This window comes from Myxine glutinosa, chromosome 11 (genome assembly GCF_964187855.1).
Source record: "Myxine glutinosa chromosome 11, kmMyxGlut1.1, whole genome shotgun sequence".
Taxonomy (NCBI): Eukaryota; Metazoa; Chordata; class Myxini; order Myxiniformes; family Myxinidae; genus Myxine; species Myxine glutinosa.
The window spans coordinates 7,366,236-7,394,183 of record NC_136271.1 but is presented as its reverse complement, the minus strand read 5'-3'; the positions used below and the strand labels follow the sequence as shown (position 1 = coordinate 7,394,183).

At 45.6% G+C, this 27,948-nt stretch overlaps 1 protein-coding gene across 10 annotated transcripts in view; it reads left to right on the top strand.

Annotated features, from left to right (window-relative positions):
- Positions 1 to 27,948, top strand: part of HYLS1 (HYLS1 centriolar and ciliogenesis associated) — an 83,614-nt gene that overhangs the window by 10,096 nt on the left and 45,570 nt on the right. For 2 of the 10 annotated variants that reach the window (XM_078786376.1, XM_078786375.1), the window contains exon 1: positions 15,442 to 15,515. The exons of 2 other annotated variants lie outside the window; for them this stretch is intronic. In XM_078786376.1, the coding sequence (XP_078642502.1) occupies positions 15,482 to 15,515 (34 nt within the window). In that variant the 5' untranslated portion in view covers positions 15,442 to 15,481. Of the gene's footprint in view, positions 1 to 15,441; positions 15,597 to 15,624; positions 15,765 to 17,536; positions 17,570 to 20,460; positions 20,881 to 27,948 lie in introns of those variants that run through there. 6 more of the 10 variants (XM_078786378.1, XM_068130120.2, XM_068130119.2 and 3 more) reach the window with 5 other exon arrangements.

The following is a 27,948-nucleotide window of genomic DNA, read 5'->3' as shown; positions in this document are numbered from 1 at the left end:
CAAAATACACCAAAGACCCAAAATACCTCAAACCCCTTAAAGACCCTGAGGACCCTAAAGACCCCAAAGCCTCAAAAGACCGAAAATACCCCGAATACCCAAAATATCCTGAAGACACAATAAAGACTTAAATGACCATGAAGACTTCAAAGATCCAAAATATCATGAAGACCCATAAAATGCTGAAGTCCCAACATACCCCGAATACCCAAAATATCCTGAAGACACATAAAGACCCCAAAGACGCAAAAGATCCAAAACACTCAAGTCCCAAAAGACTCTGAAGACCCAAAATACACTGAAGACCCTTAAAGACCCTGAAGACCCTTTAGACCCATTAAACCCCATCTCCAGAGACCTTAAGACAAAGATCCTTCAGACCACTTTTATCTTTAAGACCCTTTCAATACTTTAGACACCTTGAGATCCCTTCACCCTTCCAACCTTTTATACCCTTTAAGGTTTAAGCCTTTAAACCCCTTAAGTCCCTTTCGACCCCTTAGTTTAGCCCTTAACATCATTTAAACCCTATACACCCTTCAGACCGATTAGACAGCTTGGACACTTGACCATTTAGAGCTTTACAGCACTTGGACCTTTTTTGATTACAAATAAATTACAAATAACTAATATCACCAATATTACAAATAAATTTGTACAAAAGAAATGTTTGTATTATGATTGGTGTAAATCATGACAATACAGCAACTCAAGTACAGTCAGGTCATTATCTTCAGTTTAAACAAGCCCGTGCCTCTGCGGCGACGACGTGTGGTGAGGTGAGTGTAGCGAGCTGAGCTATTGGCACCCTTGCAAAATGCCAAAAATATTGGCACCCTTGCACTTTTTTCAAATAACTCACAATATTCTCTAAAAATAAGTTGAAATTGACGAAAGTATTTGGTCTCCACAATTCTTTATTTCACTGTTAATATTACAGAACCTTTGTTTTTGATTCAGAACTTAATATATCCTTTTAAATCGGAAAATAAAAGGAAATGGCATTGACAAAATTATTGACACCCAGTCAAGGGTTGCCTACAGTCATGAATGAGCTTCGTACACCTCTCTACTGGCAGTTTGGCCACTCTTCTTGTGCAAACTGCTCCAGTTCTCCCAGATTTTAAGGGTGCCTTCTCCCGAACTGCTCTTTGCAGGTCTCCCCACAGGTGTTCAATGGGATTTAGATCTGGACTCATTTCTGGCCACTTCCGAACAGTCCAGCGTTTTGTCTTGAACCATTCCTGGGTGCTTTTTGAAGTGTGTTTGGGGTCATTGTCCTGCTGCAAGACCCATGACCTTCAACGGAGACCCAGCTTTCTGACACTGGGTTGAACATTGCGCTCCAACATGCCTTGGTAATCTTCTGATTTCATGATGCCATGCACACATTCAAGGTACCCAGTGCCAGAGGCAGCACAGCAACCCCAAAACATCACTGAACCTCCTCCATGTTTGACTGTAGGGAAGGTGTTCTTTTCTTTTAAGGCTTCATTTTGTTTTCTTTAAACAGAGATTATGTGCTTTTCAAAAAGCTCTAATTTTGTCTAATCTGTCCACAGGACATTCTCCCAGAAGGATTTTGGCTTGTTCAGGTGTGTTTTGGCAAACTCCAGTTGGGCTTTCTTTTGTCTCTCTCAGCAGCAGTGGGGTCCTCCTGGGTCTCCTACCATAGAACCCCCTTTTATTGAGTTGGTGATGGATGGTGCGAGTTGAAACTATCATACCTTGTGTCTGAAGGTCAGCTTGAATCTGTTTGGTAGGTGATTGAGGTGCTTTCTCCACCATTTGAACAATCCTTCGCTGCAATCTTCGATCAAGGTTTCTCTTGCTGCCACGTCTAGGGAGGTTGGCTACAGTGCCATGGGCCTTAAACTTCCTGATAACATTGCATACGGTGGACACAGGAACATCAAGGTCTCTGGAGATGGACTTGTAGCCTTGAGATTGTCCATTCTTGGCTACAATCTTGTGTCTGACCTAATCAGACAATTCTCTGGTTTTCTTTCTTTCCATGCTCATTGCGGTACACACAGTGACACAAAACAGCAGAATGACTCCTTTTCTCTATTCAAACTGGTTGAATGAGTGATTTTTATATTGCAGGCACCGGCATCTCACCACAGATGAGTTAAATTCCAAAGTAAAGGAGAATCATCTGCTTGAAATCTAATTATTTTTAACAACTTCTAAAAGGTGTCAATAATATTGTCCGGGACATTTTAGGATCTCTGTGCCGAATAAGCTAAGATTTAGTAATTTTTTCAGCTTTTGTTGTTTTGTTCCACTGCAAACCAAAGAAATACAAATGTGAACACCAAAATATTTTTAAATTTCAACAACTTTCTGGAAGAAATAGCGCATTATTTGAAAAAAGTGCAAAGGTGCCAATATTTTGGGCCACGACTGCATGTAATAAAAACAGGGCATAGTATGTTAATATCATTAAAGGTTCAAAACTCTGCCGCTCATCTTGTCTGTAAGGCGAAGAGGTCTGATCATGTTACTCCGCTTTTTTTTTTTTTTTTTTTTTTTTTTCTTGTTGTACACTGCATCGAGGCTCGTGAAAGAGCTAACATTTACTTCACAAACAAATCAACCAGACAAACAAAATACCCAAAAAGAGGGAGCGGAAGACAAGATGGGGAGAGAAGGGGAAGCACACAAACACAACATCCGAGAGCAGGGAGATGTGTGGAACGGAGAGGGCCCGGGGGGAGGAGGCATGGGAAGGGGGGGGGGGGGGGGGGGGAGGGAGAAGTATAAAACACAAGGACACCAAGGACTTCCTGGACAGAAGTTGGTATTTCAAAAAAGTAGAATTGGGGTGAAATTAGCGGGGGTAGAAAAGATCAAGGTTTTGGATGGGGGAAGATAAGAGATGGTGGTGAACAGCTGTTTTAAAGACTTGGAGGGTGGAGTGGGATTGAAGAGAGTGAGGGAGTTTGTTCCAGAGGCGGGAGAAAAGAGGAATGAAGGAGTGAAGGTGAGCAGAGAGTCTTGATTTTGGCAGTTTAACCATAAGAGGGTTGCAGGCAGATCTTGTGCGACCTGCAGGAATATTTGCGGGACAGAGCCCAGAGAGAGCTGGGGGGGCAAGGCCAGAGAGGAGTCGGTAGAAGACGGAAAGACCACCAACCTGCCTGTGGTGAGTGAGTGAGAGGCCCTTGGAGTTAACTTCATCGCGGGAGATTCAAATGATTCTGAATGCTTTGGTTTCAACAGCGTGAAGGCAAGCTAGGTGTGAGGCAGGAGCACCAGCCCACAGGGGAGAGCAGTATTCCATTGAGCTGCAGATGAAAGCCTTGTATGTGGTGAGGAGCTCAGGTGTGCCAAGGAAGGACTTCGCACGACGGAGGATGCCCAGTCGGCGACTGGCTTTGGAGGCCAGATTTGAAATGTGGTTTTCCCAGGAAAGATCATGGCAGATAGTGAGACCCAAAAGCTTGAGTGACAGAACTTCTTGGAGAGGATTATTCAGAAAGTGGATGGGAGGGTTGTCCAGTCGGTCTTTTCGGAGAGACATCGTAAGAGTGTGAGATTTGTCAGGATTGAAAGACATGTTCCACTTGTTTGCCCAGTCTGTGATTTTGTCATGGTCTGCAGAGAGTGAGGAGGCTGCAGACTGCCGATCTGAGGGATGAAGAATGGAGCGACAGAGAGGAGAGTCGTCAGCAAAGAGATAGAGAGGATTTTCAAGAGAGTCAGAGAGATCATTAATGAAGACCAGAAAAAGCACAGGGCCCAGAACACTGCCTTGGGGAACTCCAGCCTGAACAGGAAGAGGAGATGAGAGAAACCCATTCAGGGCCACACGTTGACGACGACTAGAGAGGAAGTCCGCCAGCCATGCGTGGAGATTTCCATGGATACCAAAGGAGGAGAGTTTGGTGAGCAGAGCGGGGTGCCAGACCGTGTCGAAGGCACGTGATATGTCGAGGGAGACAGCTCTAATTTCCTGTTTGGCATTGAGGACCTCCATCCATTGTTGAGAAAGCAGAAGCAGCATGTCCAGAGTGGAGTGTCCAGGTCTGAAACCAAATTGATGATCAGAGATCAAGCCATTGGAGAAGAGGAAAGATTTCATATCTGAAGCAATGATGGAACCCATGACTTTGCTGATAATTGGGAGAAGGCTGATTGGTCTGTAGTTGCTGGGATCTGTTTTTGCACCTTTTTTGTGCAAAGCGGTGATGTTGGCAGATTTTCAAGCAGATGGAAGATGACCTTGAGCAAAAGAGAGGGTGAAGAGAACAGAGAGAGGGAGTGAAAGAGCGGAAGAACATGATTTTAGGACCCGTGGGCTGATGCCGTCAGGTCCAGTTGCAGAATCAGAGTCGAGGGTAGACAGAAACTTTTCCACCTTGTCAGGAGGAAAGGACACAGAGTCCAGGAGCAGCTGGGTACGACTGGGTACGGTGGGTACAGAGAGGGATGGGTTTGGGACACAAGATTTAGAGGCAAACACAGAGTTGAGGCATTCAACTTTTTCACGTGCGGAGTCAGCCGTGTGGCCATTTGAGGTGAGGGAGGGGATGGAGGGGGAACAAACACCAGAAACAGATTTGACCAGACGCCACCAGGATTTGGAAGAGGGAGACAGATAAGAGAGTTCGGTCCTGAGAATGGAGAGATATTGTTTCCTGGCTCTCCTGAGGGTGGACACACACTTGTTTTGGGCTTTGTGAAAGGAAATGAGATTTCCTTCCGTTGGATTTGCTTTCCAGGAGACGAAAGCAAGTTGTTTCTGGGCAATAGCCTCACCACAAGATTCCGTGTACCATGGACGGGATGAAGGGTATGACAACTGAAGACGAGATGGGATAAATCTGTGAATGAGAGAGAGCAATTTACTTTGGAAGAATTCCCAGGATGAGTTGATGTCAGAGGCAGTAGAGATGGGAGACCATTCCAGATGATTGATGGCTGCTTGAAGACCGTGCCAGTTGGCCTGAGTGAAATGCCAGACTCGTCGACGCTGAGGAGGCTCTCTGAGAATGGTCAGAGAGATGTCCACTTTAACAAGCACATGATCAGAAGAGCCGATTGGAGCAGAAGAAGAGCAGCAGACATTTTCAGGGAAGTTAGTCATAACCAAGTCCAGAAGAGAAGATGCTCCGTTGACTGAGATCCGGGTTGGGAAATTGACAGATTGTGTCAGTCCCAGTGAGTCACAGAAGTCCTTTGCTGAAGAGCCTTGGCTGGTGAGAGAGGTACCCACCCCCAGCCAACTGGCATGGTGACAGTTGAAATCACCACATATGAGGAAGAGAGAGTTGGGATGGGTAGATAGAGGTTGGTCCATATTATCAGACAGCGAGATGTAGATGGAGTCATCACTGTTTGGTGGACGGTACAACACACATATGAACAAAAAGTGGGAGCGAAGGGGAAGCCGTAGCCAAAGGTATTCCTGGGGGTGAGGTGGAGAGAGGGCAGTGCAGGGCGAGTGAGGAAGAGAGTTTTTTAATAAAGATAGCAACCCCACCTCCAGGACGAGGCTCAGGTCTATCATACCGGAGGATGGAGTAACCTGGGAAAGATACCAAGGAATCAGAGACATCATGAAGGAGGAAAGTTTCTGTTAAGCAGATCACGTCTGGTTTGTCAGAAGCAACCTGTATGGAGAGATCAGTTAAGTTTGAGCGAAGGCCCCGGATGTTTGAGGTCCATACTGTTAAGGAAGAGGAAGGGGGAGCATCGGATACAGAACGGGGGGGGGGAGCGGTAGGGTAAGATGTGGAAGAGGAGGAAGAGGTAGGGAGAGCTGTTGAAGGTGTGTCAGAGATTACAGAATAGCTTGGAGAAAGGGAAGAATGGGGCAGACAAAAGGTTTGATGGTGATTGGGTGAGGCGCAGTGAGGTGTTATTTGAGGAGGGGGAAGAGTGAGGCAGAGGGTTGAGGGAGAAGAAGGTGAAAGTTGGAAGGGGGAAGAAGCGGGGAGGACGCTTTGAGGAGGAGGGGTGAGAGGGGAGTCTAGGAGGGGAGGGGTGAGGGAGAGTCTCGGAGGGGAGGGGTGTGGGGGGAGTTTAGGGGGGAAGGGGCAGGGGGGGGAGATTTGAAAGGGATGGGTGATGGGGAAGATTTGGGGGGGAGGGGCAAGGGGGAAGATTTGAAAGAGATGGGTGATGGGGAAGATTTGGAGGGAAGGGGTGAGATTGGATTTTGAAAAGTGTACGATTAATGGGAAACGAACATTTATTGCAAAATGAGTTTCTTGAGATATTCGAGTCAAAAATACATCTGAGGATGCTGAAGGATGGGTGGAGTTCTGGAGAGTTTAGGGAATGAATGAAAGATGCACTGTAAGAGATGGAATGTTTTTTTTGGAATGAATAGATTTGGTGAGCAAGTCGAAAGCATCCTTTTATAGAAGAAGAAGAAAACGGTGTTATAGAATATGACAAACTAAAGTTCTTCAGGGGGCAGATGAAACATTTTTTAACAACGTGATCACATGATCACGAACAACGTGGTCGAAGAACGAACGAACAAATAAGAACGAACAAACGGATAAGAACAGAGAAGGAAATTTTTTTTTTTTTTTTTTGAGATTTTAAAACAAGGAAGTATGGGGTGAAAAGACCGTGAATAAACAGAGACCAAAAGTAATTTGCAGCGCGATCGAAGAACCGCTGAGACAAAAAAAAAGCCTCAAGCCAAGGGCTGACACGGTAGCCTAATAATACTACACTAGGCCTCAGAATACACGATACGAGAAAAACGACGATTCTGTACGCAGGTATGAAAAACCAACACCGAGAAACCTATTAAAGTCACCCCAATAGGTACATACACCGAAAGAAAGATACAGATTCGACAAAAACACAATTGTGAAAAATTACTTAACTTCGAAAGCGTGCGCGCGGGGACAGCTTTGAAGAGACGTGACGACCAATCTTGCGCATGCGCAGAGCTTCTTGAATGTTTACACTGGCTGCCTGTCTCTGCTCGTGTGCAATACAAAATTTGCACACAATGTTATAAATCATTGTGTGGAGCGGGACCTCACTATCTCTCCGATTTGCTCACTCTCTATGAACCTCGGCGACGGCTTCGTTCAAGCGACGACTCCATGACCTTAGAGCCGCCGCGCACCAGCACCAAGTCGTTTGGCGAGAAAACCTTTTCCTTTGCTGCACCTCTGCTCTGGAATGACTTGCCTTCCTCTGTTCGACATGTTGACTCTCTTCCTGCCTTTAAAACCTCCCTCAAAACCTATCTGTTTCACAAGTCTTTCAAAGTCTAAGTCCTGTTTTCCCTTTGGTTTGAGGTGGGACAGAGATCGAGAGTATGTCTGTGTACATGTGCAGGGGAGGGAGGGGAGGAGGAGGGGGAGTACACATCTGTGGGTTTTGAATGGGGAGGGAGAGGAATAGGGCAAGAGTGAAGGTGTGTCTGTGTGTGTGTGTGTGTGTGTATGTTTGTGTATATGTGTGCGGTGTGTGTGCGTTCGCATGATAATGTAAAGCGCCATGAGGGTCGTTAACTCTGCTTGATGGGGCTATATAAGACTCCTTCATTATTATTATTATTATTAATATCATACAGGAAACAGTTTCGTTTCTAACTTGGCCCCTGTTGTTATTGTTAAAAATAAAAGCTGTTTGAGCTTCCTCTTCTTCTTCTTTTTACGAATGCACTACATTGATGCGAGTACCATCATTGGTTGAGGGCGTGGCTATGCCGCTGACGCAAAGCCCCCTATAGTTTAGACTTTAGAGCACTCTTCTGTAATTGATTCCTTAATATCTCTCCCAGGTTACTCCCTCCTCCAGTATGATAGACCTGAGCCTCTTCCTGGAGGTGGGGTTGCTATCTTTACTAGTACCCGAATGCAAAGCCGCAATGAGCGGGCGAAGCCAAACCCTCTTGCCACTATTTTACCCATCACTATGGCATCAGTAGGTTCGGTAGTTGGTAGTAGGTAGGTGTAGTAGGTACCGTACTGAGTTCAAAATGACACCATTTGCATTCTGGATGAGATTAAAATTGATAAAATTTACTTCTTGATTAATTCGGTGAATTCCGTCTCAACTTCGGATATTTCCGGCCGTGAAAAACTATCCCCGACGGCCGCGAGATTTCTAAATAATAATTCTTCGTCAATTTTAGAATATTTGACGCCGTTTTCACCCTCCGAAACGCGTAATATGCTTCAAAATTTTTTTTTCAAATGCTCGAATCTCATTGGTTCCGTTGTTTGATGACGATTTTCGTTGAAGATAACGAGGTTGGTCTTAACGTATTTTAATTACAAATAATAGGTGCATTAGATTGTGAATCAAACAAAGACGGGTGAAACAAACTCCTATTGAACTTTTTCGCAATTGTTTTATGCAAACTTCCGCATCCGGAAGATGGCGGCCTCCATTGCGTGATTTGGTTTTAGAAATATTTTTTCAAATGCTCGAATCTCATTGGTTCCGGTGTTTGGTGACGCTTTTCGTTGAAGATAACCAGGCCCATGCGGGCCGAGGTTGGTCTTAAAGTATTTTAATAATAAATTGGAGGTGCATAAGATTGTGAGTCAAACAAAGACGGGTGAAAGAAACTCCTATTGAACGTTTTTCAATTTGTTATGCATACTTCCGCATCCGCAAGATGGCGGCCTCCATTGCGCTTCGGAATTCTCAAGCCAAGGCATAATCAGTTTTTTGACATAATACGTACGCGTTTGTTGACAACACCGGCTTCGCCGGCTACTAGTACCCGACTGCAAAGCCGCAATGAGCCGGCGAAGCCAAAGCCTCTTGCCACTATTTTACCCATCACTATGGCATCAGTAGGTTAGGTACTTGGTAGTAGGTAGGTGTAGTAGGTACCGTCGGTGTCGTAGGTACCATTTGCATTCTGGATGAGATTAAAATTGATAAAATTTACTTCTTGATTAATTCTGTGAATTCCGTCTCAACTTCGGATATTTCCGGCCGTGAAAAACTATTCCCTACGGCCGCGAGATTTCTAAAAAAAAATTCTTCGTCAATTTTAGAATATTTGACGCCGTTTTCACCCTCCGAAATGCGTAATAAGCTTTTAAAAAATATTTTCCAAATGCTCGAATCTCATTGGTTCCGGTATTTGGTGACGATTTTCGATGAAGATAACGAGGTTGGTTTTAACGTATTTTAATTCAAATTAGAGGTGCATTAGATTGTGAATCAAACAAAGACGGGTGAAACAAACTCCTATTGAACTTTTTCGCAATTGTTTTATGCAAACTTCCGCATCCGGTCGATGGCGGCCTCCATTGCGTGATTTGGTTTTAGAAATATTTTTTCAAATGCTCGAATCTCATTGGTTCCGGTGTTTGGTGACGCTTTTCGTTGAAGATAACCAGGCCCGTGCGGGCCGAGGTTGGTCTTACAGTATTTTAATAATAAATTGGAGGTGCATACGATTGTGAATCAAACAAAGACGGGTGAAAGAAACTCCTTTTGAACGTTTTTCAATTTGTTATGCATACTTCCGCATCCGCAAGGTGGCGGCCTCCATTGCGCTTCGGAACTCTCAAGCCAAGGGATACAGCATAATCTGGTTTTCGACATAATACGTACGCGTTTATTGACAACACCGGCTTCGCCGGCTACTAGTACCAACTGCAAAGCCGCAATGAGCCGGCGAAGCCAAAGCCACTTGCCACTATTTTACCCATCACTATGGCATCAGTAGGTTAGGTAGTAGGTAGGTGTAGTAGGTAGGTGTAGTAGGTACCGTACCTGGTAAGACTTGGTAAAATAGAAGAGCAGGCAGTCCTCCCCAATACCTGCATACAATAAATGTCACAAGAAGCTTAAGGAAGTAACTATACGATGTGCTAGCTTAAGGCCTATTTTAAGAAATTTTAACTGGGCTTAACATACGTTTTCACAGTATGTGTGTAGTCTTCTAACTTCAGTCGCTGTCAGGGCTGGTTCTCTCCGGGCACTGCGGCTTCCTCCACCAGAAGAAGTTAGCGTGCAGTGATTAATTCGGTGAATTCCGTCTCAACTTCGGATATTTCCGGCCCTGAAAAACTATCCGTATTTCTAAACTAAATATGTAAACCGCTTATACCGTATTTCTGGCCGTGAAAAACTATCCCATACGGCCGCGAGATTTCTAAAAAATAATTCTTCGTCAATGTTCGAATATTTGACGCTGTTTTCACCCTTCGAAATGCATAATAAGCTTTTAAAAAATATTTTTTCAAATGCTCGAATCTCATTGGTTCTGGTGTTTGATGACGATTTTCGTTGAAGATAACGAGGTTGGTCTTAACGTATTTTAATTACTAATTAGAGGTGCATTAGATTGTGAATCACAGAACGACGGGTGAAACAATCTCCTATTGAACTCTTTCGCAATTGTTTTATGCAAACTTCCGCATCCGGTCGATGGCGGCCACCATTGAGTGATTTCATTTTAGAAATATTTTTGCAAATGCTCGACTCTCATTGGGTCCGGTGTTTGGTGACGCGTTTCGTTGAAGATAACCAGGCCCGTGCGGGCCGAGGTTGGTCTTAAAGTATTTTAATAATACATTGGAGGTGCATAAGAATGTGAATCAAACAATGACGGGTGAAAGAAACTCCTAATGAACGTTTTAAATTTGTTATGCATACTTCCGCATCCGCAAGATGGCGGCCTCCATTGCGCTTCGGAATTCTCAAGCCAAGGGATACAGCATAATCAGGTTTTCGACATAATACGTACGCGTTTATTGACAACACCGGCTTCGCCGGCTACTAGTACCGACTGCAAAGCCGCAATGAGCCGGCGAAGCCAAAGCCTCTTGCCACTATTTTACCCATCACTATGGCATCAGTAGGTTAGGTAGTTGGTAGTAGGTAGGTGTAGTAGGTACCGTACCTGGTAAGACTTGGTAAAAGAGAAGAGCAGAGAGTCCTCCCCAATGGCAATACGTGCATACAATAAATGTCACAAGAAGCTTAAGGAAGTAACTATACGATGTGCTAGATTAGGGCCTATTTTAAGAAATTTTAACTGGGCTTAACATACGTTTTCACAGTACCGTATGTGTGTCCTCTTCTAACTTCAGTCGCTGTCAGGCGCCAGGGCTGGTTCTCTGACTCTCCGGGCACGGCAGCTTCCTCCACCAGAAGACGTTAGCTTGCAGTGATTAATTTGGTGAATTCCGTCTCAACTTCGGATATTTCCGGCCGTGAAAAACTATCCGTATTTCTAAACTAAATATGTAAACCACTTATACCATATTTCTGGCCGTGAAAAACTATCCCATATGGCCGCGAGATTTCTAAAAAATAATTCTTCGTCAATGTTAGAATATTTGACGCCGTTTTCACCCTCCGAAACGCGTAATAATATTTTTTCAAATGCTCGAATCTCATTGGTTCTGGTGTTTGATGACGATTTTCGTTGAAGATAACGAGGTTGGTCTTAACGTATTTTAATTACTAAATAGAGGTTTCATTAGATTGTGAATCAAAGAACGACGGGTGGAACAAACTCCTATTGAACTTTTTCGCAATTGTTTTATGCAAACTTCCGCATCCGGTCGATGGCGGCCACCATAGAGTGATTTCATTTTAGAAATATTTTTGCAAATGCTCGACTCTCATTGGGTCCGGTGTTTGGTGACGCGTTTTGTTGAAGATAACCAGGCCCGTGCGGGCCGATGTTGGTCTTAAATTATTTTATTAATACATTGGAGGTGCATAAGATTGTGAATCAAACGATGACGGGTGAAAGAAACTCCTAATGAACGTTTTAAATTTGTTATGTATACTTCCACATCCGCAAGATGGCTGCCTCCACTGCGCTTCGGATTCTCGAGCTAAGGCATAATCAGGTTTTCAACATAATACGTACTCGTTTATTGACAACACCGGCTTCGCCGGCTATAAATTCATGATGTCATCGCTCACATGGTCTGGCAGCCATATTGGATCAAAGAAAAAAAAAGTGTTCAAAAACAGAAGAGTTGGCTCACCAAGTTGACTGCGCAGGGTAAGTATTCCATGAATACAATCTAGTTTGTTTATGGTGCCGGAGATAGCTCACCTACTGTTCGCGAAGGACATCGTAGGACATTTATCATCCAGCCACTAATGCGGGCAGACGGGACACCCATTTTAACGTCCATGTGGGCCTTGTGGGGGATGTTACACACAATGATGAATCGCCCTACCTGCGAGACACCAGGATGACAGTTTATACCTGGGTCGAGATTCGTACCTCAGAGGTGAGTGTACATACCTCGAGAGTCTAGGCCATCCTGCCATCCCCACACAGAACAATAAATTTAATGGAGACTGCCCAGGGCGAGTGTGCACACCTATGTGCATACCTCCAGGTCTCGGCCATCTTGCCAGCCCAGATTCCTGAGTTTGAATCACATTTCTGGCTGAACGTGTTCCAGCCCCTCCATGCTCTGTGTGCTCCTCCTGATCACGTGCTTGTACATTGTCTTAAATAACTATAACCATAAACATGGTTGCCAGCACACCTTCAGAACGATACAATACCAATACCTTGCGTTTATATGGCTCCAGGTGAACATATATGCATTGGTGAATGTTTTAAAATCAAAGTGCAAGTGTGAGAATTTTAATATATTTTTTTTATTTATGCACATACCTGTAATTGTATCACTCCTGCAATGCAGACTGAAAACATTCCTTCATCTACCTGAAACCTGATACCTCATATATCAAATGTTTTGTGTAACTTGTATTTTTGATCAAATGTCTGTAGTTATAATGTCTCCAGAGATTCATAATCCCAAATAACAAGAAAGTCTTCTCTAAAGTTTGGGGTTTAGGGGAAATGTCACTTTGTGTTGGTATAAGTCACACCAGTATTTAATAGGATGTGTACATTATAGGGCCCCAGGGTATCGCATTATTAAGGTTTAGGGTATAATTGTGCCTGATTCCACCCTAAGTAGCCTGCTGAGAGATTAAATGGAATCTGGGAGTCGATGTGGCTATTTAGTTCGATTTGGTTAATATCTGTGAATTCGGTTCAAGTACATATAAGATGATTATGTTGATTGATTAAGTGATTGTGGTTGCATGTATAAAAGGAAGTTATTGTTATGAAATTTGGGGTAGTGATATATAGATCAGGTAGATCTGTGTCGGTATCATGCTCTGGTTGTCGTGATAGGGAACCCCACATGTAATAAGTCTGTTTAGGCGGTTTGGTCGGATTAAGTGTTTATTCGTCCCCGTCACAAGGGGGCGGGGCTTGTTAACTAGATTAGGGCAGAGCCGTAGATAGAGAGAGTTCGGTCAACCCGGTTTCAACTGGTCTGCCCTATGATTGGTTAAGCGCTGTCATGTGATTCACAGGTGCCATGTTGTTACCCAACCTCCGTAACTAGCAGAACGCGCATCGCATTGCATGCATTCGCTTAGTGGAAGTTGGGATGGATGAGGGGAAGGAGGGATGGATGAGTGGAAGTTGGAATGGATGAGTGGAAGTGGGGATGGTTGAGTGGAAGGAGGGATGGATCCGTGGAAGGAAGGATGGAGAATGAGTGGAAGGAACGATGGATGATGAGTGGAAGTTGGGATGGATGAGTGGAAGGAAGGAAGGATAGATGATAAGTGGGAGTTGGGATGGATGAGGGGAAGGAGGGATGGATGAGTGGAATTTGGGATGGATGAGTGGAAGAAAGGAAGGATGTATGACTGGAAGGAGGGATGGATGAGTACAAGGAAGGATCTCAAATGTTGTGTTTGTGTGCTTCCCCTTCTCTCCCCATCTTGTCTATCGCTCCCCTTAGTATATACTTCGTTTGTCTGTTTGATTTTTTTGTGTGACGAATGTTGGCTCTTTCACGAGCCTCCATCCTGCATACAAAAAACAAACCAAAAAAAAGCTCCTTCCACTCATCCATCCTTCCTTCCACTCATCCATCCTTCCTTCCACTCATTCATCCCTCCTTCCACTCATCCATCCTTCCTTCCACTTACCCATCCCAACTTTCACTCATCCATCGCTCCTTCCACTCATCCATCCTTCCTTCCACTCATCCATCCTTCCTTCCACTCATCCATCCTTCCTTCCACTCATCCATCCTTCCTTCCACTCATCCATCCTTCCTTCCACTCATCCATCCTTCCTTCCACTCATCCATCCCAACTTCCACTCATCCATCCTTCCTTCCACTCATCCATCCCTCCTTCCACTCCTCCATCCTTCCTTCCACTCATCCATCCTTCCTTCCACTCCTCCATCCTTCTTTCCACTCATCCATCCCAACTTCCACTCATCCATCCCAACTTCCACTCATCCATCCCTCCTTCCACTCATCCATCCCTCCGTCCACTCATCCATCCATCCTTTCCACTCATCCATCCCTCCTTTCCACTCATCCATCCCTCCTTCCACTCATCCATCCCTCCTTCCCCTCATCCATCCCTCCTTCCCCTCATCCATCCCTCCTTCCCCTCATCTATCCCAACTTCCACTCATCATCCATCCGTCCTTCCACTCACCCATCCCTCCTTCCCCTCATCCATCCCTCCTTCCCCTCATCTATCCCAACTTCCACTCATCATCCATCCGTCCTTCCACTCACCCATCCCTCCTTCCACTCCTCCATCCCTCCTTCCACTCATCCATCCCAACTTCCACTCATTCGCAACTGACTAAACAATGTATGAAACTCAGGAACATAAAAAGAAACCCGTCCCTAATAGCAGTAAGTTGCATGCACGCTTGAACGCACGCGTGCGTGCACTTGACCATGGGTAACAACATGGCGCCTATTTATCTACAGCTCTGGGCTGCACACGAACCGCCCAACTCGGTGAAGGTCGCAACTCGCAGGGGGAGCACCCTTAACCAGTTAACCTGCCGTTGCTCGCGCTAAATATGCATTTCAAATCGTCTTTTTGTCCTCCGATCCTCCGACAAAATCTTACTGTCCCCACGTTTTCCAGTGCAGTGAGCAGTTTTGAATTATAAGCAGCCGGAATGTTTTTACTTCATGCGAGTAACCCGGATTATTTTTAAAATGATTTTCATGAGCAATTGAAGAACCTGTCGGTACCTATACACCGCCTAAATAAAGATATGCGTTAGAAGATCGTTTGGCATACTTGGAACAAGATCGTCCATCGGGCGGGTATTGTGTTAGTTGTTGTTAAATGCACTGTGATAACTTCTAAAATTGTTTCAATTTTGCGCTTGACAAATGAAATCTTGTCCACAGCCCTTCTCCTCCGTAATGGCGGGCGTCAACTTACCGGATGTGGAATGACGTCACTATCAAACTCATTCTCAGCTCTGGTTTTTCATCTTGCATTCTGAATAAAAATTTTAAAATCTAAATACATTTTCCAAAAGTTATTTATTTTATACTACATTTATTTACTTTATTATTATTTACGAGATGCTTCGAAAATTGAGACGTTCACGAACATTTTCCTAAACCAAACAGAAACTCTCCGTCACATGTATATTCTGACGCCCTCAGGGCAGGAATGAAAATTAAAATGTTTTGAAATGGACCGGGGTCCGGGGGGCGCTTTTAAACGGTGTAAGCGTTTTTGTGTAGTCACCAAGACGTGTTTTCCTGTTTTTGTGCAACATGAAATGTATTGTGAGTGAATATGTAAAGGTGAGGTTAATGACGTGAGCAGCAAACGGCGGTTATTTTGAAACATTCGTGACGTGATTGTTGTGGAATGATTGTTGTGGATTTGATATTCTCTTGAATCTAACTGTTCGTGTCGTTCAACCCTCCCTTGGCCTAAGCTAATGAATGTCCTTCATTTTACCGAAACGGGTTCGTTCTTGTGTTTTACTGATGTTTGCTCTGCTTATTGTTCATACAAAATGTCGACGTACGACCTCCTACCTGCTATTTGCACAAAGAGTCGATGTGGGGGGTGGGTTAATGCTTGGTAAGGTGTAATTATTATTATATAGATTATTATTTTCTTCTTTTGATCAATATCGATCTCAATCCCGTCTGAACATACAACGTGGATAAACAAGACCATTTGTCCTGCCCCCCCCCCCCCCTTCCCACATTCACCCTCCCAACCTTTCACAACCAACCACATTCACCTTCCCACATTCACCCTCCCAACTCTCCTAACCACTACACGCCCCCCACCCCCTCCCCTCCACTCCATTCTCCAAACCCCAACTCTTCCCTGCCCTCCTCACTCTCCTAACCACTACATCCCCCCACTCGCCGAACCACTAACCCCCCCCTCCCCCCACTCGCCTAACCACTAACCCCCCTCCCCCCACTCGCCTAACCACTACACCCCCCCCCCCACTCGCCTAGCCACTACACCCCCCCCCACTCGCCTAACCACTACACCCCCCCCCCCACTCGCCTAACCACTACACCCCCCCCCACTCGCCTAACCACTACACCCCCCCCCACTCGCCTAACCACTACCCCCCCCCCCACTCGCCTAACCACGACACGCTCCCCCCCACTCGCCTATCAACTACACCCCCCACTCACCTAACCACAACGCCCCCCCACTCGCCTAACCACTACCCCCCCCCCCCACTCGCCTAACCACTACTCCCCCCCCCCCCCCACTCGCCTAACCACTACACCCTCCCACTCGCCTAACCACGACACCCCCCCCCCACTCGCCTAACCACTACACCCCCCCACTCGCCTAACCACTACACCCCCCCCACTCGCCTAACCACAACGCCCCCCCACTCACCTAACCACTACCCCCCTCCACTCCCCGAAACCCTACAACCCCCCACCCCCTCCCCACTCGCCTGACCACTACACCCCCCCACTCGCCTAACCACTACACCGCCCCCCCTCTCCCACTCGCCTAACCACAACGCCCCCCCACTCGCCTAACCACAACGCCCCCCCACTCGCCTAACCACTACCCCCCCCCCCCCACTCGCCGAACCCCTACAACCCCCCCCCCCCCCGCTCGCCTAGCCACAACACCCCCCACTCGCCTAAACCACAACCCCCCCCCCCCCACTCGCCTAACCACTACACCCCTACTCCCCTAGCCACTCCCCTCGGCCCCCCCTTCCCACCCTCCGAACCCACACTCATCCTCCCAACAACTCTACTAACCACTACACCCCCCACTCCATTCTCCAAACCCCAACTCTTCCCTGCCCCCCTCACTCTCATAACCACTATATCCCCCCACTCGCCGAACCACTAACCCCCCCCCCCCCACTCGCCTAACCACTACACCCCCCCCCCCCCACTCGCCTAACCACTACACCCCCCCCCCACTCGCCTAACCACTACACCCCCCCCCCCCACTCGCCTAACCACTACACCCCCCCCCCCCACTCGCCTAACCACAACGCCCCCCACTCGCCTAACCACTGCACCCCCCACTCGCCGAACCCCTACAACCCGAACCCCCGCCCCTCCCCCAACTCTCCTAATCCCCACTTCCCAACCCCACCTCTCTTCTGCCCAACTAACATTTGCCCAGTTAATATTTAGCAATATTTATGCTCATATTTTACTTCTCGAGTGAGTTATGTTTATGAGATGATATGTTGCGTGTACTGTGTGGTATTAAATGATATATTATCCAGGCTTGGTGGGATACCCGAGGTCTACACATACAGGTATTAATGTGTACTCACCTCTGAGCTGTTCAGCCTGGGTCTGAATGTCAGCCCAGCTATAAACTGTCACCCTTGTAGGTTTTGCAGGCAGATCGTCAGTATCAATGAGTGTGCCGTGGATATTAAACCTGGTGTCCTGTCTGCTAGCATTAGGTGATGCACGTTAAATGTGCCACGGTGTAATTCATGAAGAGCAAGCGAGTTATCGCTGGCACCCTGAACAAATGGCAAATTTCTGAGCCAACTGCGGGCAACTGGTCTGATCCTCAAATTTGCTTATTCTCTGGGCAACAGATTCAATATAAACAAATTTGGACACCCAGGTTTTCGCAGGTAACATGTGAATGGTCTTCCTCAGCTATGAAGGGCATTCAGTTGCATTCATAAAAAGAGAATTTTTTAGAGTGATTCTTCACCATTGAGAGATGAGACTCAAAAGGTGTGTGTGTGTGTGTGTGTGTGTGTGTGTGTGTGTGTGTGTGTGTGTGTGTGTGTGTGTGTGTGTGTGTGTGTGTGTGTGTGTGTGTGTGTGTGTGTGTGTGTGTGTGTGTGTGTGTGTGTGTGTGTGTGTGTGTGTGTCAGTCAGTCACGCTACCAGGTTCTTGTACCAGATGCTCAAATTATGGATTTCGAGTTATACCTGCAGCATTAAAGTACCAACCCTGTACGTTCATAAAATAGCAGGGTTGGTCAAATTGGGCAATTACAAATTCATGAAAACAAAAATTTAAATATTCATGTGTTCCCCAAAATGTCAAGTTTTTCAACTTTTCATGCCAGGAAATCTAGAAAATTTCACAAAAAATACCAACCAGTAATTTACAATCAGAATCAATTTCTAGGGTTTAAAGGTTTTTTTCAAGCATGATGTTGGACAAGTAAAGTAAATAAAAGTACCATAAGAGTTATTGGCCGAGTGCCAATTATTTTTTTAGCACCTTGCCAATATTGTGTATTTTTCACTTTTTTCCGAGCAAATAAGTTGTGACCAGCACTGATTTTAATTGGAATTTATGGGAAACAAACACGCTCATGTTTCTTCTAATACTGCTGTATTTATTATGTACAGAATAATCTGCATTGAATCTTCAAGCATAATCTGCATAGCAACTGTACACAAATACTGTAAATCATCGCCCACCATCTGTACGCTAGCCCAAGCTGTCATGCCAAAATATCAAGGCAAAATGACGAGTAGGCCGACATGTATAGAATTTTCACACACATGTTTGGTGAAGCCCCATTTACAAGACGTATGTACAAGACTAGTCAACCGTTGACTACCTGATGGTGCGTAGGCGAGATAAGGGGCACCTCCGGGACACAAAGGTGATCCCGGGGGAGGAGGCTGTTTCACAGCACCACTTGGTTGTCTGCGACATAAGGGTGAAAGGTGCAAGGAGAGCTCGGCGGGTGAAGTACCAACCGAGAATGAAGGTGTGGAGGTTGAAAGAGGTGCCAGTAAGGGAGGCATTAAAAGAGAGGCTGAGTAGGGTAGAGGATGATGTGGTTGAGCTTGAAAGTGGTTGGATGTCAATGAAAGCTAGTCTGTTGGGAGCCGTTGGTGAGGTATGTGGATGGACAAAAGGACCACCGAGGCACTCAGAAACATGGTGGTGGGATGATGAAGTTGGAAAGAGGATTGACGAGAAGAAGAAGAAGTTCAAGGAGTGGCAGAAGGCGAAGGGTACGGGAGCAGAAACAGCAGAGCATGAAAGTTATAAGGCAGCCAGAAAGGCTGCAAAGAAAGAGGTAGCAAAGGCGCAGGAGGCATGTAGGAAAATGTTCGGAGAACGCTTGGATTTGGAAGAGGGTCAGAGAGCAGTATTCCGGATTGCAAAGCAGATAGCGAAAGAGAGGTGTGATGTGATGGGGGTGAGTTGCTTGAAGGATGAAGTGGGACAAATCGTTGTCAAAAGGACCCAGATGGAATTAAAGGAAGATGGAAAAGATATATGGAAATGCTGTTGAATACAGAGAATGAATGGGATGGCAACATAGAGAGTAACCCAGTTTTAGGACCGGCAGAGAAGATAACTGAGAAGGAAGTTGAGGAAGCGATAAAAGCAATGAAGGGTAGAAAAGCGGGAGGGCCGACGGGAGTTGTGGGAGATAGGTTGAAGGCAGCAGGAAGTTGGGGTGTGAAGAGAATGACAGAGATCTGTAATCTGGTGGTGAAAGAAGGCCACATTCCAGTGGATTGGGAACTGAGTACCCTCGTCCCTCTATACAAGGGGAAAGGTGACCCTCCGGAGTGTGGCTCGTACCGAGCGATAAAGTTATTGGAGCATGGAATGAAGGTATTGGAAAGGGTGTTGGAGAGGAGGATAAGGAAGAAAGTGAAGATCGACGAAATGCAGTTTGGATTTATGCCAGGAAGAGGAACAACAGATGCAGTTGTGCGGCAGTTGTGAGGTTGTTGAGGCAGTTGTTGTGAGGCAGTTGTTGTGAGGCAGTTATTGTGAGGCAGTTGCAGGAGAAGTACATGGAGAAGAGGAAGAAGTTGTTTCTTGGGTTTGTTGATCTGGAGAAAGCATTCGATAGGGTTCCACGCAAAGTATTGATATGGGCATTGAGTAAGTTCGGAGTGGAGGAATGGTTGATCAGAGTAGTGATGGCAATGTACAAAAGAGCGCGCACAGCTGTAAGAACGAAGGGCGGGAACAGTGGTGAGTTTGAGGTGAAGGTGGGAGTACATCAGGGGTCGGTACTAAGTCCATGACTATTTGTAGCTGTGATGGAGGTGCTGGCGCAGAACGTAAAGGAGGGTTTACCGTGGGAGTTGTTGTATGCAGATGATCTGGTGTTGATTGCGGAAAGTATGGATGGACTGAAGGAAAAGATGAACGTGGAAGGAATGTATGGAGACAAAAGGTCTGAAGGTGAATATCGGAAAGACGAAGGTGATGGCAAGTGGTAAAGAATGTGGTGAGGTGGAAAGAACTGGGAAGTGGCCCTGTGCTGTGTGTAGGAAGGGTGTCGGAGTGAACTCCATTCAATGTACATTGTGCGCTGAGTGGGTTCATCAAAAATGTAGTGGTCTGAGAGGGTCATTAACCAGTGTGGCAGCTACATTCAAATGTAAGGTGTGCACAGAGGGAGCTGCAGATGGAGGAAATGTTGAGTTGGATCTCGGAGACGGCGTGAAGCTGGAAGGTGTGAAAACATTTTGGTACCTCGGAGACATGCTGAATGGAGAAGGTGGATCAGACTCGGCAACGGTTGCCAGAGTGAGATGTGCATGGAAGAAGTTTCGGGAACTGAGTGTCGTGCTGACGAGGAGGGGAGTGTCGTTGAAGCTGAAGGGAAAGGTATATGCTGCATGTGTGAGAAGTGTTATGATTTATGGGAGCGAGACATTGGTAAGGAATGTAGAGCAGCACCGATCTGGGCTTTATGGCAGAGTGGCCAGACAAAAGCCAAACAGTTAAATCTTGGTTTCATCAGACCACAGAATCTCGTTTCTCACAGTCAGAGTCCTTTAGGTGCTTTTTTACAAACTCCAAGCGGACTTTCATATGTCTTTCACTGAGGAGAGGCTTCCGCCTGGCCACTCTGCCATAAAGCCCAGATCGGTGGAGTGTTTCAGTGATGGTTGTCCTTCTGGAAGTTTCTCCCATCTCCACACAGGATCTCTGAACTTCAGCCGGAGTGACCATCGGGTTCTTGGTCAGCTCTCTTACCAAGGCCCTTCTCCCTCGATTGCTCAGTTTGGCCGGGCGGCCAGCTCGAGGAAGAGTCCTGGTTGTTCCAAACTTCTTCCATTTAAGAATTATGGAGGCCACTGTGCTCATTGGAACCTTCAATGCAGCAGGGATTTTTTGTGGGCTTCCCCAGATCTGTGCCTCGACACAATCCTGTCTCTGAGCTCTGCAGGCAGTTCCTTCGACCTCATGGCTTGGTTTTTGCTCTGATATGCATTGTCAGCTGTGAGACCTTATGTAGACAGGTGTGTGCCTTTCCAAATCCTGTCCACTCAATTGAATTTACCACAGGTGGACTCCAATCAAGGTGTGGAAACATCTCAAAGATGATCAAGAGAAATGGGAGGCACCTGAGCTAAATTTCAAGTGTCATAGCAAAGGGTCTGAATACTTATGTCAATGTGATATTTCAGTTTTTTATTTTTAATAAATTTGCAAAACTTTCTAAAATCCTGTTTTCTCTTTGTCATTATGGGGTATTGAGTGCAGATTGATGAGGGAAAAAATGAATTTAAACGATTTCAGCATAAGGCTGCAACATAACATGTGAAAAAAGTGAAGGGGTCTGAACACTTTCTGAATGCACTGTATATATATACTAGCAGAAGTACCCGGCATTGCCGGGCGGGGGAGGGGAGGGGGAGGGGAGGGGAACGGGGGGAGAGCGAGCCCCTTGGTAAAGCGAGCGATTTTTTTTTTTTTCATAGCGTCATAGCGTCATAGCGTTCGTATCGTTCATAGCGTCATAGCGTTTCATAGCGTCACAGCGATTTTTTTTGTCATAGCTTTATAGCGTCATATCGTTCATAGCTTCATAGCGTTTCATAACGTCATAGCGTTCATAGCGTCATCGCGTTTCATAGCGTCATAGCGATTTTTTTTGTCATAGCTTTATAGCGTCATATCGTTCATAGCTTCATAGCGTTTCATAACGTCATAGCGTTTCATAGCGTCACAGCGATTTTTTTTGTCATAGCTTTATAGCGTCATATCGTTCATAGCTTCATAGCGTTTCATAACGTCATAGCGTTCATAGCGTCATCGCGTTTCATAGCGTCATAGCGATTTTTTTTTTCATAGCATCATAGTGTCATATCGTTCATAGCGTTCAGAACGTTTCATAGCGTCATAGCGTCATAGCGTCATATCGTTCATAGCATTCTTAGCGTTTCATAGCGTCATAGCGATTTTATTTTTCATAGCGTCATCGCGTCATCACGTGATCGCTCTGAGCGAATCAGCGCCCACCTGCTCTGATTCCGTCGATTCCGTGTGCTGAAATGCGCTGAGGTAAATATGAATAAAAAATATGGATCGTCAAATATTTTGAGTTTGGCCATGTTCGTCCCAGGCTCAATGGCCATGTCTATGCCAAATATCAAGCACGTAAGCCTCTCCGTTTAGGAGTCTATCGGTAACATTACACACACACACACACACACACACACACACACACACACACACACACACACACACAGTGTTTCATTTATATATACTAGGGCATGCCCGTACAAAATTATATCCCCCCCCTCTATTTACATGAAATGGTTTGGTCCATTCGCAAAGCCAAAGCGGACGGCTTGCGAGTACGGTGACAATCCCCCCCCTCTATTTACATGAAATGGTTTGGTCCAAAGCGAACGGCTTGCGAGTACGGTGACAATCCCCCCCTCTATTTACATGAAATGGTTTGGTCCAAAGCGAACGGCTTGCGAGTACGGTGACAATCCCCCCCCCCCTCTATTTACATGAAATGGTTTGGTCCAAAGCGAACGGCTTGCGAGTACGGTGACAATCCCCCCCCTCTATTTACATGAAATGGTTTGGTCCAAAGCGAACGGCTTGCGGAGTTTGGTAAAGAAATCGCCATAGCTCGGTAACTACTTCTCCGATTAATATGAAACCTTGAAAAGGCACATCCTCGGGTCCCCAGCAATATACCTGGCAAGTTTCAAGTATATCGGACCCGTGGTTGTCGAGAAACAGCGGTCGCATACACACACACAGACACACAGAGATTACTGGAATTATAGATAGATATATACTGTATGTATATATATATATATATATATATATATATATATATATATATATATATATATATATATATATATATATATATATATATATATATATATATATATATATATATATATATATACACATACATACATACATACATACATACATACATACATACATACACACACGAGGGCCAGTCAATAAGTAACCTTTGAAATGGTGATATAAATTCGAGAATGTAATGTGTGTAGTTGTAGACGACATATGTTATATCTATGGGTAAGAGTCATGTTTTGCCTGTTTTAGATCTGGCAGCATTGAGTGTATGACGTTAGTAGAGCAGTTCCAAGATGGCGGCTCCCTTAGAAGCATGCACCAGGGAGGAGCAATGTTCTGTCATCCATTTCTTGGGAAGTGAGGATGTGAATCACAGTGAAATCCATCGCAGAATGAAGATGCAATATGGTGACGCATGTTTATCACTGCAGCAGGTGTACGACCGGGACAGGGAGTTTAAAAGTGGAGTGTCCAGTGTGGTAGACGCTGCTCGCTTGGGCCGACCTCACACAGCCGACACACCAGAAATGGTTACAGGAGTTGAGTGCATGCTAGGGGAAAACAGTCGCATTACGCTGGATGAAGTGGTCTCCTAATTGAACATTAGCCATGGTTCAACACACTATATCATTCACAACGTGCTGGCGTTCCGCAAAGTGTCTGCAAGGTGGGTGCCTAGACAACTCACACCCGAACTGAAAGAACGACGAGTGGATGCATGTGAAGAACTTCTGCGACGTTACGAAACAAGGTGATGCTTTCTTACAGTGTGTAATGACTGGGGATGAAAGCTGGGTCCACTACTTTCAGCCAGAAACGAAGAGGGCAAGCAAGGAGTGGCGCCATTCAACTTCACTGAGCCCAAAAAAATCCTGCACACAACTATCCGCTAGAAAAGTGATGCTGACGCTCTTCTGGAATAGCCGAGGCCCACTTGCAGAGCATTGGGATGAGGGACCACAGCCACCAGCACATCATACTGTGACCTCCGACGAAGAGGTCCAAGAGGCGATGCACGAATGACTACACAAGCAGCAAAAAAAAATTTTTTTTCTAGAGGAATCCAGGCCTTCGTAAAGTGCTGGAAAAAATGCATTGAACACAATGGAGATTATGTTGAAAAATAACACTTGTTACACACGTACATGCAATAAACAAGTTGTGAAAAATTATTTTAAGGTAACTTATTGACTGCCCCTTGTGTGTGTGTGTGTGTGTGTGTGTGTGTGTGTGTGTGTGTGTGTGTGTGTGTGTGTGTGTGTGTGTGTGTGTGTGTGTGTGTGTGTGTGTGTGTGTGTGTGTGTGTGTGTGTGTGTGTGTGTGTGTGTGTGTGTGTGTGTGTGTGTGTATATATATATATATTGCGGATTCGGGGGTCGGCTCTCCCCTTATCAAGGTGGGGTTAATCCCCTTGTCCTTTAAGCTGGCCGTCCCGAGTCCTGGAGCTATGACGTCACTTCCGATCAGTGCTGAATAGGGTGGTAGGCCAAATTGTTCCTATTACCTAATTACCAGCGCCTTCCGGGAAGCGAGGAAATGAGCCCCGCCCGAGCCGCGGCGGTAATGGACACGCCGAGAGAAGCGAGCCACGACCCAGGCCGTTAACAAGAACTAAACCCGATTCTGAGCGGTTTCTATCGTGCAACAGGTACTCAATTGAGAAAAGACTAAAGCGATCGGATGGAGAGGAAACCAGAGTAAAGGAAGCACAGGTGAATTTATTTACAAACCAAGAAGAGGAAACGAAAGGAATATACAAGGAAGAAGAAGAAGAAGAAGCAGGACACAGGGCAGGCTTACCTATACAGTCTTAACTTAACGACCCCGGACAAACATACACACACACGGGATGGTAGCTGGTAGGGGGGGAAGGTCCAGGTAGATGGTTCCAGGTAGGTCGACTCCATCCAGGCTCCGGTTCCGCGGGCGAAGAATGGCAGGCAGCTTCGCGTGTTGTCGACCGCGAGCGGACCTTACATATATCGAGGGGCTGGGATTCTGCATACGTAATATGTTTATCGAGCAAGCGCTCTCTCTCTCTCTCTCGCAAGTTCAACAAGGGCTTTCCGAAGCAGTTTCTCAAAGAGCTCTGCGCAGCTTCGTCTCTCAGCCAGACCCCACCAAGCGCCGTCTCCAACCCGAGTCGACTTCCGAAGCGCCGTCTCCAACCCGAGTCGACTTTGTGAAAAGGCTCGCGCTGGCGCTTATATAACGCGCTTCAAGATCAATGCGCGCTTGGAAACCACACCCGCCAGCGAGCTCACCTCGGCCCTGGTTGGCTGGTAAGGGCTTACCGGCTCCGCCCTTGACGGCGAGTTGACAGGGCCACGCCTTGCTCTTGTTGTTCCGCCCCCTTTTTCCTAGAGCCGACCACATGGTTAATGGCGTGGCTTGGGCGGAAGCTCAGCGAGGCAGTGAGCGCTGCTAACAAAAGGCGCGTAATAGAATTGGAAGGGAAAAGGCACCGTCTGTAGGGGCGCATAATGGCGCCGTTGGAGAGAGCGATTGGAAATTGAACGAACGGGGCCTATCTTATTTGATTAATGCAACGCAGATTCAACTATTGGGAACACGGCCTTATCTAAAACACATACTAATGAAATAACTAAAGTTCCTATGGTGGCCTACGTGTTGCATATGGACTAATTAAGGGTGCGACCTTTAACCTTTTAATAATGGAATATTTACAAGTACTAGGGCATTGCCCGTTACTATATCTATATCTAAAATTATATCCCCCCCCTCTATTTACATGAAATGGTTTGGTCCAAAGCGAACGGCTTGCGAGTACGGTGACAATCCCCCCCCCTCTATTTACATGCAATGGTTAATGGTTTTGGTCCAAAGCGAACGGCTTCCGGAGTTTGGTAAAGAAATCGCCATCGCGTGCACAAACGCGCAGGAAAGCGAATGAATCGCAAATTCGGTTTTATTAGTTTTAAAACATAGTTTAACGCCAACATAGTTTGCAAACGTGAAATAAATGAATACGCTCTCAAATGTGCCATCCGAGGCAGAGTGTGTCCTCCACGTTCGGCACACGCGATCGTTCGCTGCTCTCTGATTGGTTGAATCGTTTTTTGGACATAGCTCGGTAAGTAATTGTCCGATTAATATGAAACCTTGAAAAGGCACATCCTCGGGTCCCCAGCAATATACCTGGCAAGTTAAAAGTATATCGGACCCGTGGTTGTCGAGAAACAGCGGTCACAGACAAACAGACGTACAGACGTACAGACGTACAAACGTACAAACGTACAAACAGAGATTACTGGAATTATAGATAGATTATTTACAAAGTGAGGGTTCTAAAACCGCAACAATATATATATATACACAAAGAATTAAGTTAAGCACCCCTACACAACGAATTAAGGTAAGCACCCCCTAATATATATTCTTTGTGTATATGTATACATTGGCATATATTCTAAGGTATGTGAGATCAAATAATGATTGGTATGACATTAGTTATTGACGTTATTGACGTCACTTACACGTTATTGACATTACACGTTATTGACGTTATTGACGTTATTGACGTTATTGACGCAAAGATCGCTAGAGGTCTTCTCAGAACAATGACTGTACGTTAGAAAACATAAACGTCATCCACACTGTCCGTGATGGACCTATAGCTCCATACTTAAATTGAGGTGAAAATATGCCTAAAATTCCCAAAAATTTTTGCCTTAAATTATGCAGAATAAAATATTGAAAACGGCATGATTGTTATTAGTGTAGCAGCATAGCAAACCTGTTGTGCATTTTGTGATACAAGCACCAAATTTGGCACAAATGTACATTAATATGTTGCGAACATTTTCAGATATTGGGCCACTTGAAATTCCGTAATTTTTTTTTTCAAATTTTTTCAAATTTCGTAATTTCAAATTTTTCGGGTGACACCGTCACAATTTCGGTCTTCGAGGCCGGCCGATATAGTGGGGCGGCTTAGCCCAAATATTCAAAAGAATTGTGCATTTTGTGATACAAGCACCAAATTTGGCACAAATGTACATTAATATGTTGCGAACATTGTGTGGTCAGCAATGAAGACGAGAGTCTGAATTACATGTATGCAAAAGACCCTGTGAACCAGTGAAGCAAATACACGGGTAAGCATGAATTAAATCTAGGGCATGATATAATTTCCATGATGTTTACCTCTACACTCAATGGTGGAAGGAGGTAATGTTTTGATCCCAGCTTGTCTGTATGTCTGTTTGTCTGTTAGTCCACAAAATTCCAGACAAAGCTTGTAGTAGTGGTAGTTGTAGTGGTAGTGGTGATAACAGAAATTGTTATATAGAACTGAACTTATATTATTATTATATGCAGAAAATAACTTCATTTCTATATGCCCTGCAGTGGACAGGTTAATTGGTTTATGCACTGAAGGGGTCACCCTGGTGTGCACTGCTGTGTTCTGCCTCACTGAGTTGTTCAGGTATGATGTACTCAGCACAAGCTTCCGGTCGGCCCGGAGGTGGGGGTGCGGGGCCTGTCACGGAACGTCAAAACAAACGGCCTGCCGGGGCCGCCCAAAAGTCGGGCGTGAGGGGCGCGTCCACTAATGGAACGCCTCTCGCTTCC